The 20,851-nt window shown below is 40.5% G+C and overlaps 1 protein-coding gene across 6 annotated transcripts in view; it reads right to left on the minus strand.

Annotated features, from left to right (window-relative positions):
* The window catches only part of CEP128 (centrosomal protein 128), a 127,977-nt gene that overhangs the window by 16,184 nt on the left and 90,942 nt on the right, over positions 1-20,851 (minus strand). For 4 of the 6 annotated variants that reach the window (XM_064151080.1, XM_064151100.1, XM_064151117.1 and 1 more), the window contains exon 20: positions 11,832-11,855. The exons of 1 other annotated variant lie outside the window; for it this stretch is intronic. In XM_064151080.1, coding sequence (XP_064007150.1) covers positions 11,832-11,855 — 24 coding nt within the window. Of the gene's footprint in view, positions 1-7,304; positions 7,825-11,831; positions 11,856-20,851 lie in introns of those variants that run through there. One more of the 6 variants, XM_064151127.1, reaches the window with a different exon arrangement.

Below are 20,851 nucleotides of genomic sequence, written 5' to 3' on the forward strand. Positions count from 1 at the left end.
CAGTCTGACCTATCACCCAGCCCTATCCAGTCATGTAGACCATGGCACTAAATGCCTCATCCAGTCTTTTCTTGAACACCTCCAGGGCAGTGACTCCACCACCTCTCTGGGCAGCCCATTCTAATGGCAAACATTAGCTACATTATTAAACATAATTACAAAAGCAGAAGACCACCGTTGACATTATATATATACTTAGTCCTTGGTTTCTCAGCTTCGCCCTGGTTGATTCTGTGATTCATCCAGGATGACATTGGCTACTTGGACTTCTGAAAGGTTTTGCAAATTCCTAATATCCACACACAAAATGATGGGCTCTAAGAAAACCACTCCTGCTCAGGAAGTAGACCATGGGGTAACAATACATATTTCCAAGAATTTGTTAATTCAGTACTCAACATCAATCAGAAAAGCCAAATCAACACTGGATGTAATCAGGAAAAGAAAAAAAGTCAGAGAAAATTATTCCCAAGTATGAATTCACAGCATGCTTGTATCTTGACTACTTAGTGCAGCTGTGGACCTCTATTTCAGAACAAAAACTGGAAAAAATGCAGGAGTCTTCCTCCAGCAAAACAGATGCTTGAGGGAAGAAATGACCAGTTTACATAATGTCAGAAGTCACATAAAAATAGAATAGTCTATATAGGTTTAAGCAGAAAACTGCAAAAGTTCATGGATGAGAAAAAAACATGGAAGGGTCCCACATTTGTATAAACTACATCTACATCTGGAATTCTTCTCAGATAAGAATTGTTGGAATCAGAATGAATGTATGTGAAATAAAATATACATTAGTCCTGTCCATATAGTCTTCACTAAGTATTTTTTGTCTTAACCAGAACGGTTCCTTTTATGTTTTAAAATTCTCAGTCTTCTGAGCAGTTTGTGATTTGAACAGAGTAACTCACACACTAACATTTTCAGGAACAAAAATGTGTACGTTTTTCATGAAACCAATGAAAAGAATAGTACTGAAGTATAAATAGAAAAAGAAAAAAACCCCTATTTACTAGGAGAAATCCAATAAAGGTGGTGGAAAAAGAAGAATATGTTGAAGAATGGAAGGGAAAGGAAATGAGATAGCTCTTAGCTGCCTCACAGAATCAACCTGGTAATTTAATGAAATGTACAGGAACGTCCTCAGTGTAGATCAAATGCCATACTTGTATCATTAATGACTACACTCTATTCTATTAGAAGAGATGGATTGAGCTGCACTGATAAAACGCAAAAAAAGGGATGTTCGAAGCACCTTACATAGAGGGTAACTAAGTACTGTTAACTATTTTCCCAGAAATCTGGGAAAAGCTATAATGCATACAAATAAACCTAAAGAGAGTAATCACATCTGTCTGCTCATTGTTAACAGGGAACAGAAGGTACTGTTACAGTACACTGATGGTACCGATAAGAGGAAGAAACACCAATTGTCCTGATTTGAAGCAGTATTAATGGCATTCTACTTCACAGCAGTCTTTTCCATAGAGGGAGTGCTATTAAGCTTTCTGGGTTTAAAATTAGGATTATTTACTTTGAAAAGGTATGTTCTGTGTTTTCCCTGAGAATGATAAAAGAAATTACTTGCTTTCAATGACTTCATGGAATCATAGAATGGTTTAGGTTGGAAGGGACGTCTAAGATCATCCAGTTCCGACCCCCCCGCCGTAGGAAGGGACACCTCCCACTAGAACAGGTCATTCAGGGCCTCAGCCAACCTGGCTTTGAACACCTCCAGGGAGGGAAAATCCATAACTTCCCTGGGCAACCCATTCCAGGGTCTCAGCACCCTTGCTCTAAAGAACTTCTTCCCAACATCTAGTTTAAATGCGTTACCATTTGATGTTTAAACTGCATGTCAACAGTTAATCCTCCTACACCGATGTGTTCTTTGTGATGGACAGTTTCATACTGTCTCGAAATCAGATACACATTTTATTTCTAGCCTCAAGGCAGCAATGTTAAATGTGTGTAAATCAAAGTAGTTTTGTGTTGTGGTAGGCCCAATAGGCCTAAAATAGGCTCATACATGTCCTGCCTTGCCTAGGCATGTTTTTCTGCTCCACCAGAGAGGAAAGCACTGGAAGTGGACACAAAAGAACCTGGAGTCTGGCCTGCCCAGGGTCCTGTGGCAAACAAGGTACACACACTTAGCTTGTGCCTGCCTAGAGCAAAGCCTGTGCTTTTCCCAATTTAGGCAAAGGGGAGCCTGTGGCTTTGCCTAATGTGGTAACGTTTGGCTAACTGCCATCTTGATTGGCTCTTCTTGTGTCCAAAGGGCAATTCATCTCAGCCCACACTGATAGAAGGAGATACTCAGGTAAACAATGTGCTTTGCTTCCCTGCTCTTTGCCGTGCCCTCTCTGCTGCACTCAGCTGTGCTCTGCTGTTGCCTGCTGCAATTGCAAACTGCCTTATTGTTTGCCTGGTGAGCTCCACTGCTGCGAGTTACCAGGAGCAGACCCTGGATGCCTGCACACAATCAGCCTGCGTGATCAGCATGACATTGTGCTGAGACTGCACAACATGCTGCTTCTACACCTGAAATCCTGCTTAGAATTCCTGGACATAACAGATTGTCCAGAAGAAGCCAGGAGACAAGGTCAGAGATTGTCTGCCTCTTTCCTCAGAAGTCAAGAAGATTCAAGTCTCAACATCCGACAAGACAAAGTCCCCTAAAAGCATTTGGGCACTGTCTGGACTGTGGCTAAGCCCTGCAAGTCGGGTAGTAATAACAATTTGTGAGTAAATGGTTAAATGTCTCTTTGTAATTCTCCATTCCCTTTTGTCATAGAGCAGAAAGAGCTCCTTGAGGCCATCTTCTGGGCAAGTGGCATATTGACTGCAAGCGGCATTTGGCCACAGGATTCTCCTCTTCCAGTTCAATTAATGTTTATATATTTTGCTGGTTATTACTAGATCTGGATATTATCCATACAATGTTTCCATGACCATGCAAGACCTAAACATTAAAATTAGTGGTCAGGGATGGTGAGAGTTCTGAATAGCAACATTAACAAACAATACTACCTTGCATTAAGTCATTTCCCCTCTGCAACATTTCATAGACAGTGCTCCTACAGCTTGCCTTTATGGCTGATATATCGAATACATCTCAGAAACCAAACCTGACTGATTTTCAAGTACACTGCTCTTTTCTTTTCTTAGGTAGGTAAAACCAAATGGCTACCTGTACTGAACAGATACTTCTGAAAATTAGAGCTGACTTAAATAGCAGTTAGCTAATCCCCAAAGAATATCCATAAAAAGATTAAAAGCGACTGTAATTTTAACTGGCTGCAATGCATGTCAGCAGGCAGTTACAATTCAGATGAAAGATGTGATTTTAAAGGTGACCTACAATGGCCTTAGCATGTTGAATGCTTAACAAGAACAGAATGCACCCAGCATATATCAAGGCATCCTTTGCTTTCCCTGTTAACATCTGTAAAACCATGCACTGTCTGCTTCTATTTCCAGTACTAGATTGATACAACACACACTCTTTTACATAGTATGGTTCTACTTAAGAGGCATGAGGTTCTCTGCTGATTTTCACGACAGGTAAATTCTATGACAGCCAGGATATTCTATGATATAGTACATCATATGTATAGAGGGATTGCTAAGAGAAGAAAAGGTGTTTTGTATTTTACATTGCATGTGCACCATTGCTTTCATTATTTCAGTACATCAACATAGGCACCACATACATATTTATTAACTGTGTCCAGTTCTGTTGTCCACAGGAAGGACATAGAGCTGTTGGAGCAAGTTCAGAGGAAGGCACAAAGATGGTCCAAAGGATGAAACATCTCTGCTGTAAGGATACGCTGAGCGATGTAGTGGTGTTCAGCCCAGAGAAGACTCACTCTAGGGGGACCTTATATCTGCCTTCCATACCTGAAGGGATCCTACAGAAAGGCTGGAGAGTGACTTTTCATAACGGTGTCTAGCAATAAGATAAGGGGGGAATGATTCTAAAGTTGAGGGACAGTAGGTCTTAACTGGGTCTTAGGAAGAAGTTCTTCAGTACAAGCGTGGTGAGATTGTGGAATAGGTTGCTCAAGGAGGCTGTGGAGGATTCCTCCCTGGGGATGTTCAAGGCCAGGCTGGATGAGGCCTTGAGCAGCTGAATTTAGTTGAGAGGCATCCTTGCCCATGGCAGGGAGGTTGAAGTAAATGATCTCTGAGGTCACTTCCAACCTGAGCCATTCTATGACTACGAATTTACACAACATGCAAGTACAACTGGATTTTCCTTCAGACTACATTCATCAACATTTTAACTAGCAGTATTTGTTTAAAGCAAAAAAATGAACTTATACTGACAAAACAAAAAACCTCCCATTGTTAGCAATGCATTGCAAACTTCGAACTAACTGAACTTTTAGTTTAGATTCCAGATGGTTTTGCACAAGGCAAACCACATTTTAATTAAGAGAGACTCATGCATGCTTTCTTTCCTGTTTGCAGTGACATGGACCATCTCTCATTCATAAGCCTATAACATCTCTGTGGTAACTACAGGAATTGTTCACATGGAAAAATATTAGGAAAGTATTTCATGAATTTTTAGTCGTTTGATGCATATTAGCTGCTGGAAATGTGGAGGAGGCAGTGAGGTCTTTTGGCAAGACAGCCTTCTGTGAATCATCAGTGCTCTGAATACTACTGGGGGTCTGCAGGACTAGGTTTTGAGACTCATTTGGGGTTTGTTCACTAAGATTATGATCAAAGATATCCAGATAAAATTACTGGAAATGAAAAGAAATACAAGAGGCAGAATATGTAATATAGAGCAATGTTAGAGGGCACACATTCTTTAAAACTTCCTTGTCTTTCATTCACAGATGCTATCCTCAACTTTCTGAGTTTTGTAGGCTAAAAATATTCACATGCAATTTATATTAATGTTTTCTATGCTAAGAGTATTTCGTCAAGCCTTCCAGAAAACATTACAAAAATTCAGCAATTTAACCAAGGATTCACAGCACATCGGTTTCAGAATAGGAAAATAAATTAGGATTTTGGCTCTCAGATTTCTCCATTTTAATGAAAAGATGAACAACAAAGAGGAAAAAAAAAAGTTTATGAATAGATATAACTGATCATAGAATCAACCAGGTTGGAAGAGACCTCCAAGATCATCCAGTCCAATCTAGCACCCAGCCCTATCCAGTCAACTAGACCATGGCACCAAGTGCCTCATCCAGTCTTTTCTTGAACACCTCCAGGGACAGTGACTCCACCACCTCCCTAGGCAGCCCATTCCAATGCCAATCACTCTCTCTGTGAAGAACTTCCTCCTAACATCCAGCCTATACTTACCCCAGCACAACTTGAGTCTGTGTCCCCTTGTTCTATTGGTGGTTGCCTGGGAGAAGAGGCCACCCCCCACCTGGCTACAATGTCCCTTCAGGTAGTTGTAGACAGCAATGAGGTCACCCCTGTGCCTCCCCTTCTCTAGCTAAACAACCCCAGCTCCCTCAGCCTCTCCTCATAGGGTTTGTGATGTCTCTATTCCAAAGGCTGGACAAATGTAAAACATTTAAATCTAAAATGAAGAACCTAACAGCACATTAGAAACATTTTAGTAAATAGTTCCCTGTCAAACAAAATTTTAACTTGTTTTGTGACATATAAAACAAGCCCTCTCCCCAAGTATATTTCATGCATATATACACATATATGCATTACTTATCAAATTATAAGCATCCTATACTCTGTGATGGAACTCACAGATACACATTCTACAGAGGAATAGCCAACATTTCTAAAGAGAATCCTGTGGACAGAACAAATAGGGTCTCTCTTTAAAATTATATTTACATACCATGTCAATATCATCTTAAAAACACCATGTTAAATACCATACAATACCATGTCTTAAAAAAAATTGCAGACAACAGTGTATTTCTACTCCTACTTAAACTAAGACAAATAACTTACCTAAAGAATGACAGTCTTTTGTAATAAAGGTTTATTCTGAGATTTCTACTTTCACTAATGGAAAATGGAGAGGATTTTGGTTTATTAAAACCTGGAAAAAAATGTCCAATATTTGCAGCGTGGAACACATCTTCATATCTTTCTACTAAGGGAATGTAAGGCTTGCATTAGGGGCAGTGCTGCCAGCAGGTCATGGGAGGTGATTATTCTTCTCTTGTCAGCCCTGGTAAGACACATCTGAATTGCTAGGTCTAGTTCTGGGTTCCCCAGTACCAGAGAGACATACTGGAGAAAATCCAGGAAAGGTCAAATAACATAAGAAAAAGCTGAGAAAGATGGAATTGTTTAGCCTGGAGAAGAAATGATTCAGGAAGATGTCATCAAGGTGTACAAATATCTGAAGAGAGAGTGCAAAGAAGAACAAGCTCTTTTCAGGGGTGCACAGTGACGAGAGGAAGTGAACAAAATTAAGCACAGGAGGCTCTGCATGAGGTTCCAAACACTGCCAGAGGTTGCCCAGGGAGGCTGTGGAAAATCTCCAACCTTGGAAATAACAAAAACCATCTGGACATGGTCCTAGGCAACCAGCTCTACATGACACTTCCTGAGCAAGGGGATCAGACCTGAGGACCTCAGCCATTTTGTGATTCTGTAACTTATATTATCAATAGCACCATTGAAGAAACAATGAAGTCATGAGATCAAGATGTTAGCCATGCACTATGATGAGTAAATATTGACTGTCAGAGTAGTTTAATGAAGTTTACAGAGTTACTTATATTCTGTAACTTGCCTCTTACAGTCAATTCAGCAATAAATTCTTTGTCCAGTGTTTCAAATATTCTTCAACAAATACACAATAAGATATTATTGATTACTCTTATCTGCAACTATAGTATTTAAATTCTCAATGTGAGAATATTTATTGTTGTAACAATATCTTATTTCTTACATTAATTTAGTTGGTTTTTTTTTTTCAAAATAGTGAAGAACACTATAAATACAGAATAACTTTAAAACAATGCTAGATACCAGTTTTTGAGGGAAGGGGGATTAGAGTGGTGCCATTAGAAATATATCTATGTTTAGTTTCTGACCTTTGTGTAAGTACACAAAATGGGCTGCCCAGGGAGGTGGCACTTAGTGCCATGGTCGACTGGATAGGGCTGGGTGATAGCTTGGACTGGATGATCTTGGAGGTCTCTTCTATGAGAGATTCTACACAGCCTTAAATGAAATCCACAAATTGGAAAATTTGTGCAGAATCATATCAATCAATTTATTTCAGCATTTTGGTTTCCACTCCAACTCTCAGTTTTAGACAGAAAGTGAAAAATAAGTATGACTGGGAGAGAAAGGTAACTGACTGAAAAAAAAGCATACTCTAGCAGTAAAATAAATTCTTTTACAGCACAAAAATATCAACACCATGGCAGAAAACTAGAGGCAGCTGTATTACAAAAAAACTGTAAGAACAAGTACAGCACCAAACAGTAGGGAGCAGAGGATGGAGAAATAGCAGGATATTCAGCAAGAACAATAGGTATGTAGGGGAGAAAATGACATCAAGAAAGAGGAAGGTGAGCCTCAGGAGAAAAGAAACAGGTGGCTGGCAAGCATCATCAGGCAGCATAAGTTACTTGGTGGGAGTGAGCAGAGGGAGGACCCAGGAAACCCTGGGAATGTTCTCCACCCCTAGCAAAGGGAAGTGACACACTTGTTCGTCAATGAAAGGAAAGGAAAGGGTGAGGCAGGCTGGACAGAAGACATCAAACTGCTGCTCCTGTCCCGATCTTTTTTATAAGATCAAAGAAAGGCTGTATTCTGGGAGGACTAGAAGGCCTTTGATGTAATGGTAATTTTGGCAAGACACTAGAGAAGGGGAGAAGAAAGTATTAACCTTCAGATTCAAGATTTACTAAACAATCATAAACAAGCATAAAATAGTTTCAGGACTTGGTTGATTTCAAACTAAATTTCTCAGACTGGTACAACAAAGGCAGAGGAATCTGACTTGCACCTTATGCTCGCAAAGAACAAGATGTAGTTTCTAGAAACTCACTGAAGTCGTAAGCACAGCATAATAGCAGTGTGCATCTACAAAATATGCCTTGTCCTCTTTATGAGAAAATCAGATTCCCAACACATATACATCAGAGAATGCAATCCAGACTTTTGTCCAAGAAAACTGTACACCTTCATCTGTAAACAATATAGAGCCAAATGCCATATACACAAAGCAATCTACACTCAAGAATAAACTAAATCACCTTAGTTAGATATATATTGCATTCATTCCAGCAAGACATTAGACTACGTAATTACTGGAGTAATCAGAAAAATCACTTGTTAATAGCTATGTCATAACTAAATTCTCTTCATTAAACAAAACAAAACAAAACCCAAACCCAAACCAAAAGACTCCCCCTAAAAAAAACCAAGAAAAAAGAGCCAAAGGACACAGCATCTAGATACTAAAAATCTCAGTTTGCCTGTACTTGGTACTCCCCTAGCACTTCTCAGAAGTTGAAGAGTTATTCCAGCTCCTTTTATATTCACTAGTGAGTCTTATTAAGTATCTCTGTTTCTCCTTAACTTCCACCTTCTGCTCCTGTGCTGTGCACTGTGCTGCAGCAAGAAACAGTATACCTATCTACTGAATCATATGGTAGAACTGATCTGATTGAAGAAAAAAAAGAGACCAAAAAACTAAAATATTTTGTGATGGGTACTATTTGTTCTCAGGTTCCTCACAGGGGTGACAAGATCAAGTGCAATGTCCTGATGGAGGATGGTTAATACAGCACTTTCCTTGGGGACACAGTCAGCTGGCTAAGGCAAAAGAAGATTTAGGAAGCTGTTTGGTACAGCAGACAGGATGAGTTGTAGGTATGAGATGGCATTTCCAGCTCAAACAGGCTGCTCAGAGAGGAGGCTGACAGGGCTCAGTGCTGATGCAAGGCACTGGGCATCCTCTGTTTGCTGCAACTCAAAAAATCACCGAGTTAAGTTAAGCTAGAGCTGAAAGGTTTATTCACCTAGAGCTCTGAAAAGATCTGCTAGGTTCCTGTCACATTTCTTTCCCCCACCTTGTTTTTTTCCCTAGATTGCCTACTTCATCACATGGCTACTACAACAATTTTACTGACAAGTGCAGGAGGCAGAAATGAGCAGATTGTCAAGAAAGGGAAGAGAATGGGCTGCCAAATATACCTCTCAAAATATTCACACATATACACTTTTCAGATCATTGCGTAAAATGGTTTGTTTAGGTTAAAATCTTAACCTAAATATTGTTGAAATACATTTACAGTAAGATGTACATGTCTGTTGCTTAAAGGTAGAAACATTTTAAGAAATGGGTGCAAGAGGCCTCACACTCAACACTCAACTCCACCTGTTCCTGTGCAGAGCAATTTCCTCCCAGTATTATGCATAATGGGGATGCTGTGGAAGAAAATGCAGATGAGATTCCTAATCCCATAGTCTCAGAATCTGAAAACAACTCTGGAGAGTCGATGCCTTTCTATGCATTTTGTATAGCTTGCATATGTGTGTGTGTTCTGGCTTTTCCCATTGTTCCCACTTCTTTTATCTTGCATTTCAGGAACCTCATGAACCTCTCTGTCACATTTCCCCCAAGAAAACGATTTTTGTACACAACTTGAACTTTTTTTTTCTCTATGGATTCTGTTCTGATTCCATTCTCTATAACACAAATCAAGTCACAAAATACGTGATTGGTTGTACTTTTTTGATGCCACGCTCTCAGTACTCAAATAACAGTAAGAAAAACAATACAAATATATGAGTACCATGACAATTATGTACTCATAAATGCTACGTAGACATACAGCAATGTAGACATACACTCTATAAATGTAAGTATTCTTAATGATATCTTAAACAGCAAACCTTAATCATTCCTTTGCTCAAGGGCTTTCTTCTCATAGTTCATCCTGACACATTCAGACTATGAAAGTATTACTGTGTGTCTAGGTTTTTTTAAGATCAGCAAAAGGAGGGAGGAAAGAGAGAAAACACTATGAGCCTTAGAACTCAGACATATAAAGATCAAAACCACTTCTTAAAATATTCCCTACCTGCTATCTAACACATGAATTTGAGTATACTTAGCAATGTAGCTAGAGCTTCTCTGAATTTAGCTGTTACTAAAACTTTGCATATCTAAAAAAAGCAGTCCTCAAAACTCTCAAAGTCAGATACTCAGAAAATGAGGAACACAAAGTAATTAACAGTCTGTGAAAATTTTAGTTCAAGTTATTTGCCTGGCATCACAGCAGAAGTGAAAGCAAAATGAGCGCCTTGAGAGAATTCACCAGCCTTAATGATAACCGTACTTTTCTTGCCTGCAGTTTCAGGGCTTCACATTGCACATCCTTTAATGTCAGCAATAACCAAAGTAGAAACCGATTTCAAGCTTTACAATTTAGCACCACAAATCTGCATTCAGGTTAACACCTCCCAACTTGAATTAAGAAAGAAAGACATTTGTATTTTATTGGTTATTATAATCCTCCGCCTCTTCCATTTGAACAGTAACTTGCAAATCTTCCTTCTTGAAGTAGAAGAGGTTAAAAACAGACAGAGTATAAAAAGGCTCCAGAAAACAAAGAAACAAAAACCCAAACCCAAAAAATCCACAACTCAACAACCCAGAAACAAACATTATCACAAAACATGGAATGAATTTGCATGATGTCATACTATTTGCAAGCAACTACCCTTTCCCTGTGTCAAAACAGCTTTGGAGCAGAAAGGATGAGTGACTTGCAGACAGTTTAACTCATGGTTCTTAAGAAAAGGATGGAGGTGGATACATGCCTGACTGACTGTCATGCAAAATAAACATGAATACTGGAGTCTCCTGAACAGAACTAATGTTCTGACAACACTTCACACTCAACACAGCACTGCGTGAAGTGCCAGAACACTGAATTAGAAAATTCTCTCTCTGCTCCCAGAAGGCAGGAGTTCCAGCACTGCCTGTGATTTACAAAAGATCTGTTCAGTGTGAATGCAAACTTTTAAACACATAGTGAATAGATTTTAAATTAGAAGCTGTTTCCAGAGATGTATAGAAAATGAAGAAGGATAAAATAATAACGGCAGAGGAAATTTAAAAACTTTATATTTGCAGCCTTGACACTGTTTTGGTACAGGTTTCATTAAAGGAAATTTTCTGCACGTCCAATGAAAAGAAAGTATGAGTCTGACACATACTGTTGTGTGACATCTTACTGCAAAGAAGCAGGGTTCAGAAACGCTAAGGCAAGCCAAGACCCATCTCAGCTATTCCACCTAATAGACTTATAAGCTTGGGACTTTTGGATAATCCAGCTGCAATCACGGCATGTACACACACGAATGCCTTTGTCCTTCCAACTTACTATCTTACAAATTATACTAATTAATCATTAAAATTATATTCCTTCATGCTTTTAGTTGCAGTGTTGGTTTGGGCAAATGAAGTGATGTTAACTGCACCTCCCAGCGTAAACACATAACAAGTACACAGGAGTCACTGAAATGATGAGACCTATCACATAGATCTCGATCATTAGAAGCATCATGAGCAGAAGAATATCCTTGGTATGGTTTAAATCTACAGCATTTCTCTTCCCAGGGGTGGAATGAGAATTCAACTGTACAGAAAAACTACAACATTACACTACATTTCATACAACTGCTATGCAAATACTGTAGTAAAAACCTACACAGAAAGGTGCAGTGTAAAATTACCACATCTTCTCTTAAAAGTAAACTGACAATTAAAAAAAGTTAATTTTTCTAATAATTTAGAATAATTATCAGCAATGTAATTGTGATTGGCTTGGAAATTAAGTTAAGAAACTTACCACTTCCAAGGCCATAATACGTTCCTAAAAATAAAGTACAAGATGCCATTAGAAAATAAAGAATATAAATGTAACATAAGTTGAACAATGATGAAAAGGATTCATTTTGGTATTTCGTTGTTCATCTGTATGGCATTTTGCATATAATCTCATTGAATAAGAACTCCTATACTTAACTGAGCCTCTGACCCACTTATCATACTATCTTAGAAATTTGTTCCATAGAAACTCCCCAGAAATAAGGTAAGAAAGAATTTGGGGGAAAACCAATGTTTTATGATGCAATTTTTCAATTTGTATAATCAGATTTCCAAAATTGTTGAATTTACTGTTATGTGTCCCACAGTTTGTTTCCTTTGTTTGATCATCTGTAAATCTAGCATGTTTTTGGAGTTTGTTTCGTGTTAGCATCTGGATTAATTTTCTTTCAGGCACTTCCTTACAAAACTGAAAAGTAAATTCCATATAATTATCCTGGTATCCAGAAATAGCTCTGAAGAATGTTTTATTAATGACAAGATGAAGTTACTCAATGTCTAATGTCAGACAAACAAACTGCAGATCAAATAAACTTGGGCAGTTTTAATCCAGCACAAAATAGAGAGAACTCAGAATGTATAAATTTACTGTGCACATTTTAACATTGTTTCCATTTCAAAGTATCTTTAACAAATATCTAAAACTAGTAAAATTAAGTACTCTGGCATTGTCCTGATACTTTAAGTGATCTGAGAGAACAGGCTTTCAGGTGTTTAGATGAGCCCCATTTAAAGTTCCTCACCATTAAGACATTACAGGAACTCTTGCCTTGCTCAAATACTACATTTTTGAAAGTACAGGAGAAGATTTTTTTTTTTTGCCTTTCCTAGGCAGATTAGGCTAACAACTCTCATCCTTTTTTCCTGTTGTATCCTTCCCTAACAGGTAAAATTTATTGTAATAACCTGGATTTATTCCTCCAACACCCAAAACCAGACAAATCTGAACTGACTTGACAAGTTAGGAAACAACAGGTACAACAAAAACTTCTTAGACTGTGATGGTTTGGGGGATACCCCGCCCCTCCCACACTTTGTATTTGCCCCAGCTAACTCAGACGGCCTCTGGGAATATAGATGAAGCAGTTTATTTACAGCTAGCAGAATTTACAAGCAGCTATTTACAATATATACAGTTATATACAATTATATACAGAAATATACAAAGGATAAACACTATAAAAGCACAACTCCCCTCCCAGAAACCTAAGTCCCCAGGAGGGGCTCTCAAACCACCCCAACACCTCCCCCCGGCCCTCTCAACCTTACCCCAGTTCTCAGGAAGAAGAGAGGTGCAGCCAAGAGGTTAGGGAGCAGGGTTAGTAGGAGCAGGGTTAATGAGATGTGACCAGGTCCAAGGCAAAAGCAAGAGTGAGAAAAAAATGGAGAAAAAGTCTTTCTTCTTCCCAAAGTTCTCAGCGTGACTGTGGGAGAAGTAGACACAATTGTTTTTCATTTCACTGCCTGTTATCTAGTTCTGTTACCAAAACATTTCAGCTTGCTTCAAACTAGCACAATCCACCCCTGTCTACTTCGCTCAGAGTATCGCTGAGAATTATCCAATCTAATCTAAACCAATATTTTCACTAAAATAATATATACAAGTTCAGTTCACACTTCAATCAGATGTAGGTGATTCAAAAGCTCAGAACAGGGACTCCCAGGTGATGTTGGGTTCGTGCTCACGTACTGTAGATTCTATTGTAGATTCTCTCAGTGTTGGGCGCCGATGTTACCTAGAACAGAAAACTCCTAACAGCTTGGATTTAAACTCGCTCAGCTAAGGTTAAATTTCTCTGTGGAATACACTGGATTTCACCATTCTCCTGCATTACCCAGTAGGTGTGACCAGGACCTTCAGCAGATACCACCCCTCGGACAGGTTTCCCTTCGCCCGAAGGAGAAAACACCCAAACAGTTTTCCCTAACAGATTCTTCTCACGTACAACAGGAACTTTATCACCGTCTACTGTTTGGACCAAATCTGATTGTGCAGGTCCTGCTCTGTTTACTGAACCTCTACTATTTACCAACCAGGTAGCTTCTGCTAAATGTTTGTCCCAGTTTTTCAGAGTTCCCCCCCCCATGGCTTTTAGGGTGGTTTTCAGCAAACCATTGTAGCGTTCAATCTTCCCTGAAGCTGGTGCATAGTAGGGTATGTGATAGATCCATTCAATACCATGCTCTTTGGCCCAATTTTTCACAAGATTATTCTTGAAATGAGTACCATTGTCTGACTCAATTCTCTCTGGAGTTCCATGTCTCCACAAGATCTGTCTCTCCAAACCAACAATGGTGTTACGTGCAGTAGCATGCGGAACTGGATAGGTTTCCAACCATCCAGTGCTGGCTTCTACCATCGTCAGCACATACTGCTTGCCAGATCGAGATCGAGGTAAAGTGATGTAGTCAATCTGCCAGGCTTCACCATACTTGTACTTTGACCATCTCTCACCATACCATAAGGGCTTGATTCGCTTAGCCTGCTTAATAGCAGCACAAATGTCACAGTCATAGATGACTTGGGTGATAGCGTCCATGGACAAGTCAATTGACCTATCGCGAGCCCATCGGTACGTTCCATCTCTGCCTTGATGTCCAGATGAGTCATGGGCCCACCGAGCTAAGAACAGCTCACCTCGGTGTTTCCAATCAAGGTCAATGTCAAGTTCAGAGTTGGTATCAACTTGAGCAATCTTAGCAGCTTGATCTGCCTTCTGGTTGTGTTGATGCTCCTCAGTGGCTCTGCTCTTAGGCATGTGTGCATCTACGTGCCGCACCTTCACTGGAGTTCTCTCCAGCCGTGCATCAATGTCCTGCCATAGATCAGCACACCAAATAGGCTTTCCTTTCCTCTGCCAACCATTCTTCTTCCAGTCCTTCAGCCAACCCCATAGAGCATTGGCTACCATCCACGAGTCGGTGTAGAGGTAAAGGATAGGCCAATTCTCACGTTCAGCCACATCAAGAGCAAGTTGAACAGCTTTTACCTCAGCGAACTGACTGGATTCTCCTTCGCCATCTTTCGTTTCGGTAACTCTTCTGGTTGGACTCCAAACTGCTGACTTCCATATTCGCTTGTTCCCAACAAGACGACAGGAACCGTCTGTGAACAAAGCATAATTCTTTTCCTGATCAGAGAGATCACCATAGGGAGGAGCTTCCTCAGCACGAGTTATTTTCTCCTCTGGAGGTTTGGAACAGTCTGTGCCTTCCGGCCAGTTGGTGATCACCTCCACCAGACCAGGTCGGTCAAGATTACCCATTCGTGCTCGCTGGGTTATCAAAGCCATCCATTTAGACCAGGTTGCATCTGTGGCATGATGTGGTGATGAACCTTTGCCCTTGAACATCCAGTTAAGAACTGGCAGTCTAGGAGCTAAAAGCAATTGTGACTCAGTTCCAATCACTTCAGAAGCTGCTTTCACTCCCTCATAGGCTGCTAGAATCTCTTTCTCAGTTGCAGTGTAATTTGTCTCTGAACCTCTGTAACAACGTCCCCAGAAACCAAGTGGACGACCACGTGTCTCATTTGGAGCTCTCTGCCAGAGACTCCAAGTTGGACCATTGTCACTGGCAGCCGTGTACAGAATGTTTTTAATGTCCGGACCAGATCTCACAGGTCCCAAGCCCACTGCATGGACTACTTCTCGTTTGATTTGATCAAAGGCTGCTTGTTGTTCAGGTCCCCACTCGAAATTGTTTCTCTTACGAGTCACATCATGCAGAGGTTTGACAATCTGACTGAAACCAGGAATGTGTAGTCTCCAAAATCCCACCACACCAAGAAAAAAAAGTGTGTCCTTCTTACTGGTGGGAACTGCCATGGTGGAGACTTTGTTGATCACATCCTGAGGAATGTAACGGCGACCATCCTGCCACCGCACTCCCAGAAACTGAATTTCTTTGGCAGGTCCTTTGACCTTGTCTCTCTTAATGGCAAAACCTGCTTGCAGCAGAATGTCAATGATTTTGTTACCTTTCTCGAAGACTTCCTTAGCAGTTTGGCCCCACACAATGATGTCGTCGATGTACTGGATGTGCTCTGGAGCTTTACCTTTCTCCAGTGCATTGTGGATGACTGAGTGACAGATAGTTGAGCTGTGTTTCCACCCCTGAGGCAAACGGTTGAACTGGTACTGGATTCCTCTCCAGGTGAATGCAAACTGAGGCCTACACTCCTTTGCTATGGGAATAGAGAAGAAAGCATTAGCAATGTCTATGGTTGCATACCATTTAGCCTCCTTCGATTCCAGCTCGTACTGGAGTTCCAGCATGTCCGGCACAGCTGCACTCATGGGTGGCGTCACCTCGTTGAGGGCACGAAAGTCAACTGTCAGTCTCCAGTCGCCCGTAGGTTTACGCACAGGCCAGATGGGACTGTTGAAAGGTGAATGAGCTTTCTCGATGACAGCCTGATCCTCCAATTGACGAATCAGCTGATGAATGGGCAACAAAGAGTCACGGTTAGTTCTGTACTGCCTATGATGAACAGTTTGAGTTGCAATTGGCACTTCCAGGTCCTCTATGTCATGATGTCCCACAACTGCAGATTCATCAGAAAGTTCAGGCCTAATGGACAATTTCAATTTATCATCCTCAATCTCTACAGATGCTATTCCAAAAGCCCATTTATGACCCTTAGGATCTTTGAAACAACCTTGTCTCAAAAAGTCAATTCCCAAAATGCAAGGCGCATCAGGACCAGTTACAATAGTATGTGTCTTCCACTCTTTACCAGTTAAACTGATCTCAGCCTGTACCTTAGTTAACTCTTGAGATCCACCAGTGATTCCAAAGATAGAAATGGACTCTGTCCCCTTACAATTAGATGGCAATAAAGTACACTGAGCACCTGTGTCAACTAAAGCCCTGTATTTCCGAACTCTTGAACTGCCAGGCCACCTAATGAATACATTCCAATAGATTCGGTTCTCTCCACTATCCCTTTCCTCCTCCTGGCTGGAGGCAGGGCACCCCTAATGCTGAACATGGCATGTGGGGTGTACACAGTGATTGTTGTTGTTGCGAGAGGAATTGCAACTGTTGGAACAATTGCAGTTGCTCTCAGGAGCTGAAGAAGTGACAGCTACTTTTCGGGCATTGCTGCCTCTGTTTCTGCCACTCTGCAGTTCCTTGACCCTCTTTGAAAGAGCTGAAGTAGGTTTACCATCCCATTTATTCATGTTCTCACCATATGTGTCACGCAGAAGTATCCACAGTGACGCACGTGATTGCTGCTGTCTGGGTGGAATTTGTCTCCTCCTGGGCTGGAATTGCCTTGCAGGAGGTGGGCGTCTGTTCCTGACAGCAGAAACATGCACCCATTCAGATGATGCAGGAATGGTATCCTTTACCAGATTTTTGAGATCCTCCTTCAGTTCTTTCATGGTATTCTCAAAACCATCTTTCATGCTCTTTATTTCAGAAGTCATAGTTTTTATGGCACAGATTATACCAGAATGTGACAAGCTGTCCTCAATCTGTCTGAGCTGGTCAGTGAATTCACCAACAGTGAAAGATCTTCCATTATCACTCCTTGCTAGAAATTTACTGGCCAAGATGTTAGCATAGGATGAAGGAGCAAGCTTAATCAGCTTCTTCATGAGACCTGTTCCCAAAGGAATATCATCAGGCTCATGAGTACCATGATCTCCATAAAGCACTTCCTTCACAGCAAACTCCTTCAGAAGCTTAATTCCCTGCTCAACAGTGTTCCACTTCTTGGCAGCCCATGGCAAATCATCTCGGGAAGGATATCTCATAGCCACAGCCAACAGAAGGCGTGTCCACAAGCTAACCCTACCAAGAGGACTTGCCAGGTGTTTGTCCACTCCACTCTCCTTAGTGAGTGGTCCCAGCTGCTTGGCAGACTTGTCTCCTACCTGCAGAGCATTAGCACCAATGCCACGGCATCTCACTAGCCAGCTTAAGATTGGCTCACCTGATTCCCTTGTGTATTCCTTCCTAACTTCCCTGACCTCTCTGAGTGGATCCTTTGAGCCTTGGATGTCATCTTCCTCCTCTTCCTCCTGTTGTTCTGGTGGTGCCGGGCCTAACACAATCTTCCTCATAGCATTCCTAAACTCATTGGAACCATCCTCTCTCCTGGCAGCTAACCTCACAGCACTCCTCTCACTTGAGTATTGTTGTCTCAGCACATCTACAAGGTCTCGCAGACTAACTGCCTCCTCTTCCTCCTCTTGCTGCTGATCACCAGAGGTCCCATCTCTTACATCCTCCTGCGAACCATTCTTTGTCTTAGCTTTTGCCTTAGCAGGTGCCAGAAGGGCCTGAGCAGCAACAGACTTGGATGTGTCTGCTGGAGGATTTGAAACTTTAGGAGTCTGACCTGGAGCATTTGAATTATTGGAGGTCTGACTTGGAGCATTTGTATCCTTAGGGGTCTGACTTGGAGCTTGTGAGTTCAAATCTGCCTTGCTTTTAACAGGAGGATTTTGGTTCTGGTCTGCTGGCTGGGGGTTCAAATTGGCTGAGCTGGTGTCATTAGGATTTGGACTGACTGGGCTAGTGTTACTAGCACTAGCATTAGCATTAGTGGGATTATTTGCCTGTCCTGCTGGGATGCCTGCCAACCCTGACTTGTTTTCATTTTTGCTAGGAACATTCTGATTTTGGGTACCTGTCTGTGCTCCTGAGGCTCCTGCTAAACTCTGCGGCTTGTTTTGGTTATCCCTATCATTGTTTACGTTAGTGGCAGGAACACTGGCTGTGTTCCCAGCACTTGGAGAGGGAGGGGCAGAGGCTGGCAAGGGGGAAGCCGATAACTGTGTTCCCTTGTTTTGCTGTGAAAGAGACTGCTTCTGAGACACAGAATTTTTCCTAGCTCTTACAGAAGCTGGTTTTGAATTTTTCACCAATAATGCCAAAATTAATATGAATATTAAAATCATGAGGCAAATATTAAAAACTGAGAGAAGAAAAACAGTTTTACACGAGCATGTGCCTAGGCAAACAGTTGGAATTCCTGTCTTAGGCTGAATAACTCTCATTAGAGCCATATTTAAAGCAGAATTTCCATTGATTGTCACATTATTGACCAGAGCTCCTGTAATATCCTTGGTAATATTCTCAGAGATATTAAAACCAGCATAACCAAGAATAAAATCACCCCAGCTCCAGAACATGTTTGAAAGCTTAACTTTTGCCTTATTATAAGCCAGATCAATGAAATAAGCAACAATTTGACCTTTTAACCAACTAAATACCAAGAAAACAAAACCAGACCAGAGCAATGCACCAACCAAATACAATAGCTGCTTGATTAGCTTCATCTTAATTCCCAGAGCTAATTTCCACTCACTCCAAAATATCTAGCTCCACGTTGGGAAAGCCAATTAAAAATGTGATGGTTTGGGGGATACCCCGCCCCTCCCACACTTTGTATTTGCCCCAGCTAACTCAGACGGCCTCTGGGAATATAGATGAAGCAGTTTATTTACAGCTAGCAGAATTTACAAGCAGCTATTTACAATATATACAGTTATATACAATTATATACAGAAATATACAAAGGATAAACACTATAAAAGCACAACTCCCCTCCCAGAAACCTAAGTCCCCAGGAGGGGCTCTCAAACCACCCCAACACCTCCCCCCGGCCCTCTCAACCTTACCCCAGTTCTCAGGAAGAAGAGAGGTGCAGCCAAGAGGTTAGGGAGCAGGGTTAGTAGGAGCAGGGTTAATGAGATGTGACCAGGTCCAAGGCAAAAGCAAGAGTGAGAAAAAAATGGAGAAAAAGTCTTTCTTCTTCCCAAAGTTCTCAGCGTGACTGTGGGAGAAGTAGACACAATTGTTTTTCATTTCACTGCCTGTTATCTAGTTCTGTTACCAAAACATTTCAGCTTGCTTCAAACTAGCACATTGAAGAATTCAGGAGTTAGAAACAGTTTCTATCATTTGCAAGAATACAGAAATAATTTTCTTTTGTCTAAGACTAGGTGGAAATCAGTTACAATGACTGTTAAGAGTTATTTCTGTATGGTTTAAAAATAATGGTTCTGTTCACTGACTGAGCAGATGTACACATTTGTATAAATGCAGTCTTTACCTCTTTTTAAAACTAGTGTCTCTTGGATTACTGAAACTAACTTTCATTCTTATAATCTTTTGAAGAAAGAAAGACACAGTTCACCCTAGTGAAATGCTTTAAGTTCATTCATGTGCAAATTATTTTTCAGTTTTTACCACCTGCTTACAGTAGTTGTACCCTTGATTAAAATTCTAAACCATAGGCAGAAACTGAGACAATATACTTTTGGAAAAAAAAAACACATCAGTTGAGGTTGGAACAAAAAAAAGAACCAAAACGGCATCTGGAAAAGACAAATTGATTTTGAAGAGGTAAAAAAGAATCAAGCAAGACTATTAAGCAAAGTATGTGCAAGGAAATATCTGAAGGGAAAAGATGAATGCACACATAAACAACTTTCATGGAAATCTAACACAGTATCAAAATACAACTGTTAAAAAAAAAAAGTGCTAACATTTTGCTGGCAGTGGATGCCACTGAACTGGCTGGAAGTGCATACACAGTGGTTTGTTATCACCTGCAAATAAATCAACGATAAATAATAAACCAAATGTATGGAGAGAAGAAAAAACAAAACAAAAAAAACCCCTTTTTATCACTTTCAGATACTGGACTCTTAAATTGACAGATTAAGAAAAAAAAGAAAAAAAAAACACACCATTACATTTTATTTATTTATTTTTAAACAAAGTGGAGGATGATTTTACCCTTCAGAGGTAGAATCAAAATACTCAGATTTTTTTTTTTCTGATTTCCTATGGATTTATCTCACCTTTGTTTTAGTTTCTTAACAGCAAAAATAGGATAATATGAGGTTCTGGAAAGCTGACTTGTCTGCTAAGAAATGTTTGCTCAGTGGCCATTACAATGCATGGTAGTTGGTGATTCCAACTACAACACTGCCTAAGAAAAAGCTTACTGAATTTCAC

Source organism: Pogoniulus pusillus, chromosome 1 (assembly GCF_015220805.1).
Source record: "Pogoniulus pusillus isolate bPogPus1 chromosome 1, bPogPus1.pri, whole genome shotgun sequence".
NCBI lineage: Eukaryota > Metazoa > Chordata > Aves > Piciformes > Lybiidae > Pogoniulus > Pogoniulus pusillus.